This window comes from Gasterosteus aculeatus, chromosome 4, assembly GCF_964276395.1.
Source record: "Gasterosteus aculeatus chromosome 4, fGasAcu3.hap1.1, whole genome shotgun sequence".
In the NCBI taxonomy this organism is placed as follows: domain Eukaryota; kingdom Metazoa; phylum Chordata; class Actinopteri; order Perciformes; family Gasterosteidae; genus Gasterosteus; species Gasterosteus aculeatus.
This window is the reverse complement of record NC_135691.1, coordinates 13,662,462-13,680,001: the sequence shown is the minus strand read 5'-3', so window position 1 is coordinate 13,680,001 and position 17,540 is coordinate 13,662,462. Positions and strand designations below refer to the sequence as shown.

At 43.9% G+C, this 17,540-nt stretch overlaps 1 protein-coding gene and 1 long non-coding RNA gene across 4 annotated transcripts; one reads left to right on the top strand and one right to left on the bottom strand.

The window, feature by feature from the left end:
* Positions 1-529: 529 nt before the first annotated feature.
* synpo (synaptopodin) lies at positions 530-16,317 on the bottom strand. Of its 3 annotated transcripts, XM_078102325.1 has the most exons (5): positions 16,026-16,235; positions 11,356-12,656; positions 9,578-9,832; positions 5,402-7,470; positions 530-3,601 (listed from the first exon to the last, which is right to left on the bottom strand). In XM_078102325.1, the coding sequence occupies exons 4-5, from the start codon at positions 7,136-7,138 to the stop codon at positions 2,387-2,389; spliced, it is 2,952 nt and encodes a 983-aa protein (XP_077958451.1). In that variant the 5' UTR covers positions 7,139-7,470; positions 9,578-9,832; positions 11,356-12,656; positions 16,026-16,235; the 3' UTR covers positions 530-2,386. The 3 variants fall into 3 exon arrangements, with proteins under 3 accessions (XP_077958451.1, XP_077958450.1, XP_077958449.1); XM_078102324.1 differs by lacking the exon at positions 9,578-9,832 and having other exon boundaries at positions 16,168-16,317; XM_078102323.1 differs by lacking the exon at positions 9,578-9,832.
* Positions 10,533-12,659, top strand: LOC144406331 (uncharacterized). The gene is made up of 2 exons (XR_013467608.1): positions 10,533-10,673; positions 10,707-12,659. It is a non-coding gene; the product is annotated as an uncharacterized LOC144406331 (long non-coding RNA).
* Positions 16,318-17,540: the final 1,223 nt, after the last annotated feature.

Sequence of the window (17,540 nt, the reverse complement as noted above, 5' to 3'; positions counted from 1 at the left end):
TGCAAGGGACTGTGCAGCCACTTTAATATATGTAAAGTATCTTGCATTGATAGTAAAGCATGACACCAGATTAAAACCAAAGAAATACGTCCTCAAATATGGTTGGCGAAGTACATGTGTAATGACCTAAATTGTGAGCCAAAGGTTCTGTAATTATGTTCTAATGAAATCAATCCAAGAGGTTTGTTTGTAGTTAAAGTGACTAAAAATATACCATTAACAGTACTTCAACTACTAAACTACCTTCAAATATGCAAATTGTATTACAAGTTTTAATAGAGGGACTGTTGAAGTGCATGAAGGGGTTATGTAAGGATGAAGATGAAGTAGAAATCATTGCCACAAATCGTGTTTGTGGCACTGTGTAGGATTACTGCAATAAGTAAAAGTCTAATTCAGCAGTATAATTGAGTGTGTGCTGTATCTGAAATGATGTACATTCCATGGCATGACCCAAACAACGTTTCATTCCGACCATTATTTAGAGATAAAAATGAATACTCCTGCTGTAAGTACAAAGCGAAAAACACACCTCTCACTTTTTATTATGAGTTGATTGGAAATCATACAGTTTTAAGAGAAAAATGAGAGAAAAACATGCTGTGTCAAAAAAAACACTTGACAATCACCCCATCTTACAAAATCCAATGATTATTTTTTGGTGTTTGGGGATGTCAGCGGTGTTTAGCGCGTTAAAGTCAGCCCAGGTTGAAACCAATCCATGACAGCAATAAACCTAATCCTGCTGAAGGAGCCAGGTCATGTGTAGCAGATGTCCCTGTCACTCAAAAGACACACAGAAGTAAATATTTAAAAATGTGCTCAGGCTTTTGACCTTCATGTCTTCAATGGAAGGAATGGTCTGTTGTGTTTGCTGTTTCAGGACCCGGGAAGATGTAAATTGTGTGAAAAGAAAGCCAGATGTGGTTTGAAGTTAGCAGTTGGTTTTCAAGCTATAATCGGCATCATGTAAACATATTTAATTGCGTATGAATGTTCTCATTGTTATATTTTTGCTTGTTTTATTTTTGAATGATACGTTTCAGCAAATCAAGTTTGAAACAATGCCAATCCAGCCATTAAAATGGAATGAACATAAGTGCAAATTAAGTACAAAAATACATTTCAGACGTCAAAGAGAATATATTTAAAAGAGATAAGTATGTATTTAAAATACAATCCATTGCTCTTATTTTTTTCTCACGAACCCTTAGAATAATGTCAAAACAAACATTCTTTTAACCTTTTGTTTTACAACTTTTTGTACCTTCTCCGACATACACATTTGCTCTTGAACTCCATGCAACCAATATCCTTTGTATCATAAGTAAAGGCTCAAAAATATTAGTTTGTCTCTCATGAAAAACATTACAGGTGGTCCGCAAAAGCAGAAATAGGACAAACATCAATGTCCAATATGAATATTACAATCACTATGCCATTACATTTGCAGGTTGACAGCTAATGTTGAGTTGGTCGTCAGCAATGTTTATTAGGTTAGCAATGAAACCTTTGATATCTCCTTAATCATGGAAACAGTGTTTGAATGAACAGGTGCATCAATGTCTCATCAAACCTCCACTTTTCATCTCCTCCTCATGCCCTCGATATTCTCTGCCAATCTGTCTGTACAGTTTACATTCTTTTTAGCAAATGCAGTACATAAAGCAACATATAACATACATGACGAACAGTGCTTATTGTTTTGATTATCACACGGATATCATAATGCACTATAATAATGCATTATTTATTTCCAATTGCTTGAAATGGATAAAAAAAGTTGTTGAAACTTGTGACTCATGTGAGTGTGAATAGCATGTGTCCCATTTACAACCGTGCTTTTGTTATGGAAAAATGAAAACTCATTTTACCCAGTCTAAGTCTAAACGCATTATTTACTACATGGTTAAATGTTACCCTTTACTAATGCCTTAAAACTAAGTACTGTACAGTCCAATGAGCTATAGATTCACACAATACTCTTTCAATATGTCTCTTCTATAGCCTACTTTTAAAGTCTTTTCCCATTTTGACTTGCTTCAGACCAAAAAACACGATTAGTATTCATTGATTACATTAAAAACTGTGGTGAACAGTGTATATGTTTCTTGTGTAGGGAGTATAATGTGAACTGAAGTGAATTCAAATATCTTTGGTAACTGTATGTTAAGACTGTTGGTATTAGGAGAGAGTACACACCTAAGTAACTGTCGTATGTAAAACCTTGATCTTGTCAGTCCCAGGGTCCTTATACAAAGTTATAGGAAGATATCTTTATACTGATTAAATGCCATCAGAAACAATTTTGTTACTGGTTGATCCAAAGCCCAAAAAGTCAAAAGAAAACTGAAATCGTGCTTTGATTTGCCCTCCTGGGACACCCTCACAGGTCAGTGGAGATGGTGCTTCTCTTCACCCTCAGGCTACTGCCCCAGCCTCGGGGACAGGTGTTGTAGGAGTGCAAGCCAGGCGATCGGAGGCCAGAGTCTTCCGACTCGACGGAGGCATCCGAGTCGGTGAGGGACCGAGTGTTGTAGAGCCTCACAGGGGAGCAGATCCTCTGCGTCGGTGTTGGAGGGGGGCTAGTGAATGTTGGAGACTGGGCACCAAATGCCCGCGACTGGAAAGGGCTGATGGGTGGTTTGTGACAGTCATAGCCATGATGGGAATTTCCCAAAGGTGAGATCGGGAGGCTGTGACCGCTCAGTGCTCCAGGGGAGGGGCTGTTTTTACGTTTGGCTGCATTGATGATATTCTTAGCCAGGAGGCGGTGGTTGGCTTTAGAGTCCGGATTATTGACAATGGGGGACATGCAGCGACTGTCTTTGGGCGGGGAAATCGGTGAGGTGGCCGAGGATCTGTACAAAGGTTTAGTGGCCTGGAAGGATAGACTGGTCTGAGAGAGTGCAGGAGACTGGGAACGTGAGCCCCAAGGGGGAGAGACAGGAGTTGTATAGGTAGATATTTGGGTGGACCTGGAAGACGGAACAAAGGAAACAATGGAAGACTGGCTATCTTGGCTTACCATTGGGGACTGGCATCTGGATCCCCAAGGAGGAGATAGTGGGGATGTGGCTGTAGGTGGTTGGGAAGGTCTGGATGTAGACATTGAGGCGAAAGTGGAGAACTTGGTATGCTGGTTCACCATTGGGGACTGGCTTCTGGAACCCCAAGAAGGAGAAAGACAGGAAGTAGTCGGAGACGTTTCGGATGGTCTGAGACCAGGATTGGAGGAGATGCTGGAGGACTGGGTATTCTGGCTCGCCATCAGGGACTGGCACCCTGAACCCCAAGGAGGAGAGCGTGGGGAGGTGGCTGTGAATGATTGAGAGGGCTTGGTTGTTGTAGTGGAGGTGACCTTGGATAACTGGATATTCCGACTGGCCATAGGGGATTGGCATCTTGTACCCCCGGGAGAGGATACAGGGGCACTAACTGGGCGGCTAAAGATGTTGGTGGAGGGCCGATTTGTTTGGAGGCTGGGAGTCCAGGTCCCAATGGCAGGACCCTCAGGGCTGCTGAAACGTCTGGTGAGGCTGGTGGTCCTGGTCTTCGTGGAAGCCTCACTGGGCGATTCAACTGGCAATGTGTCTTTAGTCTGTAGATAAATAATGTATTTTAGACTCATGTAAACATACATCAAATGTACAGTTTGCTACATAATAATGATTTTGTATAGTGTACAATTTGAGTAAATAAATGTTCTCCTATTTATTCTAAAGTTTTGATTTTACCATGACTGTTGTGCACAAACTCACCAAAGACCCACATTTTACAGTGCTAACCCTATTCAACAAGACATGCTGGGTCATTTTGTTTTGGAAACATGTATGCCATCTCTGTGTATCCTCTTCAATACGCCTGGCGCACAGGCCGGGTCTTTAGTGTCTCTCTCATATTACTGTCATCTGGCTGTCCTGAGGTGGCTGACCTTTACGGTGTATGAAGTTACTTGACTTACGCAAGAGTAGGATAGATTCCATCCTATGCATATAATAATTGAGAGAATTTCCACTGTTGATAATAATAGTCTTTAGCGTTATACACTGCTAAACTCAGTGTCGTGAGAAGATATGGTCTCTTAAGATTAATGTTACTGGTCACATCTCAAAATGTCAGTGCATCTGGTAAAGAAAAAAAGGTCATATGTCAAACCATTTTCCTGAACACCAACGAGAACAAGGCGCAGGTCTTAACATGAAGACATATCTCAAATTCATATTGAAGTGCAAAATATCTTGCAATTGTTGCAAGCTGAAATAAATATTCCAATTAAATGGATTTGTCAAATGATCTATTCAACGCAAGCAGCATTGGTGTGTTGAGGTGAGGCAGTTATTGGAGGGAAGTCAGGAAAAGGAAATAACAAACATTAATGCAGTGGAATTAATTGTTGAAAGCCAGGGAACTCAGGAAATGAGAAAAAGGAGAAAGAGGTCATAGCGGACTGTTAGCATAAAGTTTTAATCAGAGAAGGAAACAGTCAAACACACAGAAATCAATCATCACAGACAGGATAATAACAGAAGAGAGCAGTGAATCAAAGTTAGTGAAATTAAACAAACATACACCCTTTAGTCAAAAATAACCGGGATTTACAGTATGTATATTTACAGTGATGTCTTCGGTATTACTGCTTTAAGTTGAAAAAACAATGCATACGTAGGTCCGTGATGCCAATTTGTATGCAGCCTGTAGTTTGAAACATCAAAGCATCCAAGAACACAACCTATATTTTTGCAGAAAACGCTGGAAAGGAGAGTAAATTACCCGGAAGACATAAAGACATAAGAGTTCTTTCACTGCAACTTTCTTGTCAGTGAGCAGCATTAACTTCTAAAGCATAGATCATAAAGCAGATGTCAGACCATCTGTTAAAGTGCTTTGTGGAGTAGCATCCCCTGGTGCCCACAGAATTGGGAGACAAACTGGAAAAAGTGTGAGGTTCTTTCTTATCGTATTTTTAAACTTGAAAAGTGATGTATTTTAGGGCTCATATGCTTTGAGGATTTGGATATGGAATTTATCTGATTATACCAGGGCACATTTTTATTTAAACCAAGAGTAATTACTGCTATTTATTTATTTCTTGAGCAAAAAATTCTAATTAGAGATTCACTAAAGAGATTTCTTTAGGAAAATAAATTTCTTTAGGAACAGAAAATGTCTTATTCTTACTACAATTATTATGCATTTCCTTTACATCAATTGCTTTCGGACAGTATTCCATGCCATTTCATACTTAAAATGCAAGCGTTAGTACTAGAAGAAGGCACAAGTTGAGAAAAGGAGTTCAGAAACATTTCAAATTCAACGCTGCAAAAGACAGTTTTCATTTTCCAACCTTCCCTCGGATTCAAACAGTTCTTTAAAAATGGTACAAAGAGGGTCTCCACACCTGTGGTGCAATCCCAGCCTTCTTGGCAGAAAACGTGGGCCTTGGTGCCTGGATTCCTGACCGAGGAGAGGACACTCGCTCTGGAGAAAAGGCTGCCACGGGAGAGCTCATCCTCGGATCCCCATATGCTGGTTCCTGTCGGGATTCTCCTCTTCCCCTTGTGGGGCTGAGAGGCAGCTGTGGAGACATGCACTGGGTAGTGGAGTGACAAGGAGGGTTATTAGGTAACGAAGCCGTTCTAGAGAAAGGCCGGGTAGATATCTGGTTCTTCGAATGTGGTGCTCCTCTGGGTAGGGTACTAACGGGGTCCTTGACTGGGTTGAGGATGAAGAGGGAGGAGGAGAGCTGGTAGGGCCGGTGCTTTGACAGTTCCATCTCTAATTTGGAGCAACCATTTTCCAAAGGAGGGGACTCTGGAATTGGCTCAGGTGCTGGAACTTTTTGTCTGGACTTTTGCTTGACTTCTTGTTGGGTCTTTAGGTTTTGTGAAAGTTGAGCACTCATTTCTGAGTTTTTCGCAATGGCCTTTACCCTACCGGGCATGTTTGACGGGTATACCCAAGACGGTGGCAGAGACATTGTGGGAGAAGGAGACCTTATATGTCCTCCATTTTGCTTCTCAACAACGTATTTCTCCATCCTGGACTGACGCTTGACAAACAGCTCAGCCCCCTTTCCTGACACATTGCTGAGGTTCTGCTCCGGCCTGTGCTCAGCCCTTGGATGGGTCTTGGAGGTCTTGAGGCAGGAAGCCCACTCGGGAGCTCTTGTCTCATCGACCCTGTCCTCTTCCTTGGCGAGGAAGTTGGAGGCCTCAGCCCCCAGCGCCAGCAACTCTTCTTCGGATGCTGGCTCAGGCACAGATCTATGTCCATGTTTCTTCCTTTCATCCATCCCTTGCACCAGAGAGAGCAGCTCAGGGTTTGGAGTTAAGACTGTCTTCTCTTTGAATGTGAACATCGACTTCCTACTTCCCCTTCGCACAGCACTCTCCTCAAGTATTCCTGTTTTTATGTGTGTCATTAATTTCCTCTCTCCACTAGGCTGAGGAACAAATGTGGAGGACTTTGGGGCTGTTGGAGGCCCATAATGGGGCATTGGTGGGTACTGAGACACAGAAGACACCGGCAACTGCGGTGGTGGTTCGAAAGAGGGAGACATAACGGGAGACATTGGAGACGGACTGGAGTGGTGGGTCTGCTGAGATGGGTTTGCAAAGGTCGGTAGGGGAGGTGTGGGATATGACGGAGGCGGTGGTGGAGGTGACAACGCCAATGGTTGAGGGGCAGAGGAAGCCGGGAGTGGAGGGGTGGCATAGGAAGGAGGAGGGGGGATTTCCATGACAGGGTTGACCGCCTCTGGAGACTGCACCGTCAACGGTGAGAAAAAGGGCCTGGCAGTTCGATTGATGATGGTGCTCGTCTGTTTGCATGTGGGCACAGAAACCCTCTCCACCGTTCCAGAGGTGCTCTGGCAGCCGTTATGAAGCTTTCCCGGAGGAGCTGACTCTCTGTGGCCCCCGTGTGTGTCTGCTTCCTCTTCATCATGTCCCATCAGCACTGGATCAGTATTATTACTTCCAGGTGGAATATCATCCTTAAATTTGTCCTCAGGGAGTTGATCCTTTTCCACTTCCTCTTCCTCCTGCTCCTCCTTAACAGGGAGGAAATGTCTCTCTTGGATAACAATGTCCTCTACCTCGTCTCTCTTGTGAAAATCCTTACCTCGATCCTCCATGATATCACCTACTGAATGTACCCTCCCAGGCAGTGACAACAGTGGCTTGATAGCACTATTCTTAAAGTTCAAGTCTTGATCCTTTTCCTCAGTGCTCCTCTCTGCCCATGTTAGTTTGTTAGATGAGCCGGCATTCTCAGCTCCGTCCCTCCCTGAGCCCTCTCCACTGCTTTCAAGCGTAAAGGCGCTGACCCTTTGTTTGCGCCGGTTGAAGAGCTGCACGCCTCTGGAGCTGGAGTTTGAGGGCACGTTGAGCTGAGCAGCAATGATATGACTTCTGACACGAGCCTCCTTCAGCTCCTTCTCGGATAAACTGGCGCTCCTGGTCAGATCTGAAGGGAAAGAGACAGTAAGTAGCCTGTAACAAACTTTTTTTTTTCATGAGAGAGAGGGAGGATTCTTTAAAAAAAATGGACCCTAAGTTTGGGAGGCTCCTACTGTTCAAACACATGTTCAAACAAAGACTAATTGCTTTATACAAATAGAGAAAACCAGTGGGGACACATTTTTAACAAGTCTGAGATTAAACATTCTCTTAAAAAACCCGCACAAGAGTTTTTGCGCCATATGTTTTTGATTGTTCTTTACAGTCCTTTGAAGCAACCAATCCAGCGAGCTTTGTGGACACTTGACCCAGCAGAGTGAGCTGCAGACAAAGAACAGACAGTAGGCAAAAGAAAAATTTTAATAAGCTTGTTGACTCATGTTAATAAAAGGATTCATGTCAAGTTCTCCTCCAGTACTAAAGAGGTAGTGGTCTATTATGTCCTACACTGATGTTGTGGGTTTACTGATTGGCTTGAAAACATGGCCGTGTTCAAATTAACAGTTTGTTTTTGAAGCTTAAGAGCTCCAGCAGGCAGCGCAGCTATTTCCTCTGCAGCCGTCCCTCCCTGAGCATTCCTCCGCCGCTGAGAAAACTCCCTGCGTGAGCTTCCAAAACGCCTTTGGTTTCCCACTGTACTTCGTTTGTGCAGTTTTGCTGCTTGAACAATTAACGTACCATTTTTACAACTTTGGCTCCTAGAAATGACATTGTTCGACTGCTTTCTAAACATACCATACAATCAACTGTTTCCATCTTAAATATAGTGACTACATCAACCCACATAGTTAACCAGAGGAATATCAACGCTGCATTTCAGAATAAAAGCCGTGAGTTTTAAAAGTCTCTGATGCATATTTTAAAGGAGAATAACTGGTTGTGGTGACTCCTATTAAACATCTCTCCTTATTTAGTAAGGTGATGGATCCATACAGCCACATTATTCAATCTAATCGTGTGCCAATCCCAATAAATATGTGTAAATCAATAACTGGTGAAGCTTTTATTTAATCCTGCATGTAGTCTTGGCTAAGAGAATAACGCTAACGTGACAAAAAGGAATAAAATGCGTCTTTGATTTTTACTGTGATTAAATTAACTCTATGCAGGTAACCCATGAGCTCCCTCTACATTAACCCATGTAGTTCAAAAGCATACGTTTATTATATTATTATTTTAATATGTAAAGATAAAAACAATAGCTGAGGTTTGGATGATAGACCTTTGCACGGTAATAGAATGGACCAAATTACACCCTTTGATGAAGTTGCTGGCTATTTCCACAAGGACCCATTTCAATGGCAGCATCAACTATTATAATCAGTCAACGTGACACTGGCAGAAGTAAAAGGGACGTAACACCATTAGAGGGAGATTCATCAACCACCTCACATATTTGTGTCAGCGGTATTTTAAAGCATGAAAGTGTGATCACAAGACACTTGAAACAAGAAGTCTTCTCACAGCTATTGGCATGAGCATAAATCACCGTCCTTCATGGACTGCAGCACTGGACCCACACACAGGTGCCTACTGTATTCTCAGCGCCTTTTATCAATATTTGTTATTTCATTTTTTGAATCGGTCAGAGCAGTGAGGGCTTGAAATGAAATGTCCCCTCACTGTAAACATTTACCTTTGGGAGCCAGATTGGTCATCGGGTAGCACAAACGCAGGTGCGAATCCCCTCAACAATTCAAATCATGACCATAATAATAATAAAAATAAGATGCTATTAAATGCGGACTATTTGTTTCATGTCTTTCAGTAAATTAGACAGTGATCGGTTATCATCTGATTGAATAACACCAACATCTTAATCTTAGTATTTACCGTACTTTATCAACTAATTAAGATATTAACATTCAACCAACAAACAGAGATACAACAGATATTCTATATTACAACGTATTTTACAAATGTCATGAAAAAAAAATTCCACCAACTTCCACCAAAAAGTATGAACTTTTTGATTCATGAGGTCAGCAGCTACAAAAACAACCCGCTCCTTCTAACAAGTCATATTTCTTCACATGGCAGGCAATCACAAGTTGATCAGGTTGAGAAAATTTCATTTATCTTGCTGGAATCCTCTTTAGTGCTTGATCCCTTACCTTTCTCATGTTCAAAACCAGAGCTCCGCTGTTGTACGTCCACAAGAGTTTTCAATTTAACTGCGCCTGATAGCTTCACACCCCCTTTCTCCAGCGAGACACGGGATCGGATTTCTCTTCCCGCCGCACTCTGGCACACAGTCGGGCAGACGGGGAGGGAGGTGGTCCGTGGAGCTGGAGGCTGGGCTGTCTGTCATTCAGCCTCCAGCTCTGTTTTTTCAAATCACCACCCACCTCCACGGGGTTTCCTACTAACTATGAAAACAGAGACATGCCTTTGAGAAGAGAGCTCACGGCTTCTGTCTGGATCCATGTCTTTCTTTTGACAGGTCTGCAGAGGTATCCAATCAACAGCCGGCATTGAGCGGCTAATCTGTGTCTGATATCCTGTGATATATGTGTCCAAACCTTGTTGCTGTCTTTGAAGTGGAAAGGGTTACCGGCGACTAAATGTGTGTATGGATTAGATCACTGAGAGCCCAGAGATCCATCACCTGACCTCTGCTGCCCCCCCGATGTCATTCCTGGATATTACCATGTAGCCGTGTGTTTCTTGCGCACTCTTCCTGACCGAGTGTCTGCCCTCCCCGAACCCTGTGCTCCCTAAGCTCCGACCTGCGAGGGCAGCGTAGGAATTTCCTCTCCTCCAGCAGAGACAAAACTCAGCCCTCGGCGGTGCTGGAAGAACCTCCACTTGATCTGCACCTCCCCCCCGTCCCTCTGATATAGCTCATCGGTCTGCTCTCTTCTCCAGCCCCTCATCCCTGCATTGAGAGCAGACGGCAAACTGCCCCCAGCCCCGGGATTTAAATCAGGGGGCCAGCCCTGCATTTGTGTATCAAAGGTCAGATTACCCTGTCGGATGTTATCTTGCTCCGGCGCGATGGCTTTGGGGTGAGTGGGATGACAGCCCCCGTGGGTGCATTGTGAAGCGATATGGAAAGACGAGGATTAAGCGAGGTCCTGGGATCTTCCCCGACTGAATGCGACTTAAGCTCTTGGTAGATCCCCATAGGAGGGAGGGGAAAAACCAAGCTCTGCTGCGCACACTGTTACTTCTGTGTGCTGTGGGCCTCTGCAGTCCACTATTAACTGTGCTCCTGGGTTGTTTCTGGTGGCTCCATTTGAGGAAACCAATTAGTGATGGGACCAGTGTTGGAGGTGCAGAGGCCATAGATCTATATCGGGCACCAGTTATCTGATTGCCATGACCTTCCTGTTAAACTTCCACACATGTGTTTTTACTGTCTTTGCCTCGTACTGCCTCTGACAGGCTTGTCACAGCCCAGAGGTTATTATCCGGTTTTAAAGCGGCGTTTTTCCATTTTTCTATTTCTTACTGGGGCTTGACAGCTGTGAAAGTAAAAGAAAGGTCTGAAGAAGTTTCCGAAAATCTTTTACCGCAGGTCAGCCCGCTATCGTTAGTGGCAGTGCTGCATATTCAAACTGACCTTTAGCAATGATGTGTGATTGCATTTCCATTGCTGTTGCGGCAGCTTGTATTTAAGTCATGGAAACAGATGTTTCATTGAGACCGTGTCAAGTTGCACTGAGGAGGCATCCTGCCTGTTTCCTCTATTTGCTATCTCGCCTCAGTTAAGTCTTCTGATATGATGAAATATGACAGTTAAAGCCAATGAGGTAGCGCTGGAAACAACCCATCCCCACAAATATAATTCCAAATACATTTTTGTGTTGTGTGAGTAACAATGCACTTCCTTGCCGCTGCTCAGACTCCCCAAATAAGGACAGCGAATGCGAGGTAAACAAACACTTACTTGTTGTCCGGCTCATCTGTTCTTTGTTGAATCCTGCCGTCTCCCATGATGCATTGCACTCTCTCCCAGGAGTGTGTGTGTTGTGTGTTGCCTGGAGAGGTTTTCTCAATTCTCCCGGACAGCTCAGTCCCCTCCTAATCGACGTACGTCCCTTCTCCATTTCCATTGCTCTACTCAAAGTAAAATGCTTCTGCTTGCAGCAGAAACAAAAGCCCTCGACAGGGGGACGTGTGAGTGTTTCGCTCCAGTCAGCTCGATCTTCTCCCTTGATAAGAAGAAACTGTCGCTGGAGTCGGAAGATGGAAGTATTAGTCCTCACCGGCAGGCAGTGAATATGTTCAAAAACGCAAGAAAAGCCACGAAAAAAGGGACAAGGAAAGAAGTAGCTCAGCGCTCCCAGTTGTCGCTTCCGTTTTCAGCAATAATCCTTCCTCGCGTTGTCCTGCAGTCAGCCAGACTTTGACGGAAAAAGTGTGCTCTGACTTTGGTTTTCATGAAGTATTATTCTCAAACTAACGGAACCTCCTGGGAGGGTCACCTCATATGTGCCTTGGATGAGTTCCCATGGACAGCTGCCACGAAAAAAAGTTTGTTGTGCTCTGTTGGAATTCTTGCAAACAGGGCTGAGAAACAGTCCACTCTTCTCTTTTGGCATTTCTCTATTACTCCTTTTTTCTTCTTTCCCAGACGCTCCTCTGCTATTTTGGTCACCAAAACATGCTTTTTGTCTGCATCCCAATCTCCAGCTCGCAGATTATTTTTCTTTCGGAGAAAAGGATCTGCCCTTTATCTTGGAGTTCATAACTCCACAGTGACATGAAGGGGAACTGTGTGTATGGCAGCTTCCTGCTGTTAGGTGCATGTGAGGAATAACATTTCACTCTGGAAAGGTCATTCCAGAGACTGCTTTGTATTCAGATCTTCAATGTGATTAAAGTTGCTTTATTTTGGTCCTCTGTGTTATTCGTCATACAGTAAAGCCAGGCTCAGCGTCTAATGAGACAGGATGAGCAATTTCTTTGTGTTCTTCATTAAAGAAAGCACAAGTGAAATGTATTGTTGTTATTTCTTAAGGTAGTGGTTATGGTTTTGATCAATAATGAAATGCATCAGCACACTAGATGCAGTAAATCTGGGGTTGGCAGCTCGGCCGTTTGGTTTGTTTTGCTGCTTTTAGAAACGGTTTGCTGGCTATAAACTGCTTTAGTTTCGCGGCCAGCTTTAGCTGTAATTAGATGGATGATAGGTTACTGTTCTTTATCCAGTATTCCTCTCTGGGTCCATTTTCTGTCCGGTACAATCTGCAAGAAGGAGAAAATACAGCGGTAGAGATTCAGCATTCGATTAAATGTGACTTTTGCCAGGACAAAAGCTGGATGTTGCATCTACCCACAAACAAACCGCTTTGGCAGACAGCTGGTAGAAGAATGTATTACAATAATTGCAACTTCTACCGCAAACTAAAGACACAAAACAAATTGTAGCACTCTAATTGTACTTGTAATGGCTCTTATCTATAGTGAGTTGTAAATCGGCTCATTTGATTTAATTCCACTTAGTTTTAGTCTTGTTTTTTGTTCTTTTGTATCCTTATGGTTGAAATGCACTTTTTGAAAGTCGCTTTGGATATTTTTTTGCAGAGTCATGCAGATTTTACCAATTGGAGTGGTAGACAAATTAATGAATGATCTAATATACTGTTTGGCTCATTTAATACTTTTAATGAACACTGGCCTTCCAAAAGGCTTTAATCTCAACCTATAAGTCTGCTTTTTAAACAATGAAAGTCCAATTATCTGTCTTCGCAGATAACGATCAGCCTTTTGAACTGGATTCCAGCAAATAGGGTGGAAAAGGAAATGAGGAAATGTGGAACAGGGAATGAGGAAACGCCTTTATAAAAGTCTGAACCTGATAAAGTCAGTGTTGCCTACAAAGACCGAAGGAGGTCATAATTCACTTAGGCTTTACGGTCGTAAATGTGCATTACACCCGTCAAAATATTAGCTTTATCTCAAGCTCGAGGTCTGAGATGCGATACAGAACGGTGAGAAAGTAAATGGGGATTAAAGATTTCTACGTAGCGTGAAGTAAAGAGACAAAGATCTGAATGCTCAACGCTGACATACTTTGCGTCCCTCCCTCTTATCGGATAAAGCACTTCATTAGCCTACAGTGCCCACTGGCAACGCTCACCATGATAAACGTGTGGGTGCGCGTCCTTTTCTGTGCTCGGTCTTGCCTCTCCTCGGAGCTGATCACAATTACATTTGTGTTTGCTCGTGAGTCACCGCTGTAACACTCAGGAGTGGGAGGTATTTACAGAAAACTACACGCTTAATCATTTCTTCTAAAATTCCTTTGATGCAAAGCGGGCATTCTCTCTTTTGAGAAGGTGCACGAGCGCCATTAACTTGTTTGCATTCCTTGAAGACCTTTTTGTGTGAAGACACGTCCGCCTGACATGACAGCTGAGTCATGACAGCCATCGGCAGGACTGATCCTTCGGCCCCTAAACACAATCAACCCAAACAAAACACTGCCCCCCGCCCCGCCTGCAAAAGAACGAAGAATCCTTTTCGTTTACTGGCGTGATCGTGTCGAATGACTGGAGATGAAGGCCGCTATTGTTTGGAAAAACTGACAGCAGCTCTTTGATTCCAGAACAGAAGCGTTTGTTTCTATCTGGATCAAATTTGGAGGCCGACGTCCTTTTAAATTAGCACCTCATCTCGCTGCATCTCCTTCGAGAGATGTCATGTTCGCTGCAGTCAATGAGAAGAGAGGTGAGCACATGTCCGATGGAAACATGGTTACATTTCTTGACTCCCAGAAAAAGAAGAGACACTGAAGAGACGCAGACTTAGCAAAAGAACCATGCACACACAGACATGTGGACTTTTGAAATGCTCGCCTTCCTCAATCTAACGGCCTGAAGTTCACAAAGTATTTCACACCGCCCACCTGTTCACCCCGAACATTCTTCCTTTGCCACTCTTTTCCAGTCCGGCCCGTACAGGCCATTTTAGTGCGAGATCGCAGAGTTTCTGTACATCATCAACATACATGATGGATTCGCTGGCCGACAGCAAATATCCCACAGCTCTCCGCGGCATGCCTCGCTCAAAAGAAATGTCTTTGGCAGCCATACAAACTGAAATCATTAGTCTCCACCAGACGTTGTCTGGTACATTTATTACACATCTGTATCAATAGCCAGCGTGTAGACAGAATATCAGCCCCCTCATAACTCAAATACTCAATACATTTTTACCTCAGACATTTTTACCTCAGACATGGCATCTGTACATCATCAGTTGCTCTGAGCGCACATGTGTTGAGGTATGTGAGATGTGTGGATGTCAGGTGATCCTGCATTCCACCTCCTTTAAGACTTTGAAGCGTATCAGTTACCCAGCTTTTAATGAGGGATCTGGTCACGACGTTGACTGAAATCTCCTACAGGCAAGTCTGCTGCGTGTCTGTTATCTCTTCCCTTTTTTGCCAGGATCCCTTACAGTTGGGCAAGCAAAAATTGTTCTGCCATAAATGCAACAGGGCCTTCTCTCTCTCTCTCTCTCTCTCTCTCTCTCTCTCTCTCTCTCTCTCTCTCTCTCTCTCTCTCTCTCTCTCTCTCTAGCCTGCTCAGACAAAGAACCATTCAAGGGCACTCGCAGCATTATGAAATAATTTCGGGTAGTGCTCCGAAATTAGCATTCCTGGTTCATAATTCCTCAGGAGGCTGTGATGGTCAACGTGCTTTGGCCCGCGCTGGCTGATGACATCTAACACACACTAAAAGACATTCCAATGAAAGTCATAAATGTCTCATTCTCTCTGTTTCCCTTTCCTCTTTTAGGAATCTTGCAAAGTGCTGTCATAAATCAGGCAGCGGAAAACCTTTTTCTTTAATACGGAGCATACTTTCAGTGTCACAGGTGGGGTGCTTCGAGAGGCAAAGATAAATACTTGGAGTAGGTGTGTGTGATTTAGTGCCAAGGGAGGGAAGAGGGGGGGGCGCTTCAAAATAGTCTGATCTGAAAACTGTTAGACATCAAAGGGAGATGATACAAGCCTTGTTAAAAGTGTGAGCAAATAATATCAGAACTGCAGGCATTTTTTGATGAGTGATTTTGACTTTTAGCATTGTTTTTTCCTCACCGCAGTGACGGAAATGAAAAACAACTTTTCTGCAAGTTCAAAGGATCTTTTTTTTTCATCAAACTAAAGGGGAGTCATTAGTGAATGTATCTATGGTAAGAGTTACCTCCATGTAAAGCAGATCATGAGCCTCACCTGTTGTGTTAACAGGAAGCAATTACTTATATATGTAAGTCAATACACCTTCAACCAGGTCTTCAATTGGATACACCATCTAACGTTGCACAGTGCAGCTTCACTCCATAACCTGGCTACACAGCAGGCTTCACTCAGTCGGGACAAAGGCCTCGGATATCACTGACCACAGCGACAATTTAGCCAGCCAACCCCCTTCTGCAAGTCTGCAGGCTGCGCCGAGGGGAAAAACAGCAGCCCCAGATGTTTGCCATCTACTCAAACAAAGACTTTCAAAGTTTCCCCCCTCTTCTGCTCCAGTCGACTGCATTCCCACCTCACCCTCTCGCTCTCTCTCTCTCTCTCTCCCTCTGCAAACAAAGATAGTGTCTTACCCCGAGAAGGATAAAAAAAAAAAAAAATTGGCCGCAGGTGACAAAGCCTGCAGCAACCACAGTTTCACAGCGACGGATAAATTCCGGGGATTCTGCACCTCCTTCCTGTTTGGTGTGTGTCTGTTTTGTTCATGCTGCTCACCTGTGCTCCGGTGGGTCCGGCTGAGTGAGGGAGCGAGTTTGTACTGCCCCTTTTTTAGTTTCTACGAATCTGCACACACACCTCCCCCTTTTACCTCTCCCTCTCCCTCTCCCTCACTCTCACTCTCTCTCTCTCTCTCTCTCTCTCTCTCTCTCTCTCTCTCTCTCTCTCTCTCTCTCTCTCTCCCTCCCTCTGAACTGATGCAGACGCAGGATGAGGGTGGGAGGGGGGTCAGTTGGAGCACAGAAGGCTCTTTGTCTGGGATCTTTCATATGGTTTCCTTCAGGCTTGCATACTGAACACATTATGTTATAATATATTTTCATATTCAACACGGGGATGTTGAGGGACCAGTGGGCCCCACTTTGCCCTCTCCCCTTTTTCCTTTCTGGACCCATTTTCCCGCCACCCCTGGCGGGGAAATCTAAATAGACAAAGTTTCTGCTAAACCCACCAAGAATTTGTTGACGCAGTCACCGCCCGCTTATGGCAATAAAACTTGAGCACAGAAACACAGACTAAAGAATATGACAAACATTGGAGATATTTCACCATGCGTGCAGATTGCTCAGGACAGTGACTCGTGGACATCCTGCACTGTTGGGTGATTGTGAAATGATGACCCTCGCTAAACGATCTTTTCTCAAGAATTGAGTTAAAAGTGAAAAGTGAGTTACAGCTGGTTCACCAGATGGTAACCAATGTTTAGAAATTGTGGGGTGTTTAAATTTGATAGATTATAGAAAGAGTAACATCTTAATCTCTTTTTTTGACATAGGATAGGCTAACTTTAAATAAGGGTTCAGCCTATATAAGCCTATTCCTCACCAGGCAGATGGTACCGACAAACTGCTCGGACTATCCATCATTGTCTAACGTCTCAGCAGAACTGCCTCCTCCAACATCAGGCTCTCCCTCTGTACTCTTCTATATTGTTCTCCTCACACATCTGTCATTCCTGATCCATCTCCCCTTCCCCCTTATCTCTGAATTTTCTTTCTTTACAGTGTCCCACTTCAGGCAACTCATTCCTATTCCCCCTCAATCTGCATCTCTTCATCACCAGTCCTGCGTGCTCTCTCATTTGCCCCAAACCCCCAGACATGTTTATACGTGTCGGACCCCATGCAGCTGGGAGAGCAGCCATTAGCTGCTAGGACCATCTCTCTGACGGCTCCCTCTCCCTCGCTTTTTCTGTGCTCATCTGTCGGGACTCTCTGATGGGCAGCTGTGTGTGTGGGAGAGCAGGGAGCTGAGGGGAAATGTCGGAGCACATTCCTTCAGAAGAGGGTTTTTTTTTTTTTTTTTGCTGCTAAGACAGCAACTTGGAATTTCCGAAGCGATCTGGTTCGCATTCCCTCTCAAGTCGGATC

What these genes read in the sequence shown, in the direction of transcription:
- synpo (XM_078102324.1), bottom strand. Translation starts at nt 11,521, where the DNA reads ATGGAAATGGAGAAGGGACGTACGTCGATTAGGAGGGGACTGAGCTGT. An exon ending in ACAGATGAGCCGGACAACAA is followed by an intron (nt 7,471 to 11,355) that starts GTAAGTGTTTGT and finishes CTTTCCCTTCAG; the next exon opens with ATCTGACCAGGAGCGCCAGT. An exon ending in AGGCTGGGATTGCACCACAG is followed by an intron (nt 3,602 to 5,401) that starts GTGTGGAGACCC and finishes ATTTATCTACAG; the next exon opens with ACTAAAGACACATTGCCAGT.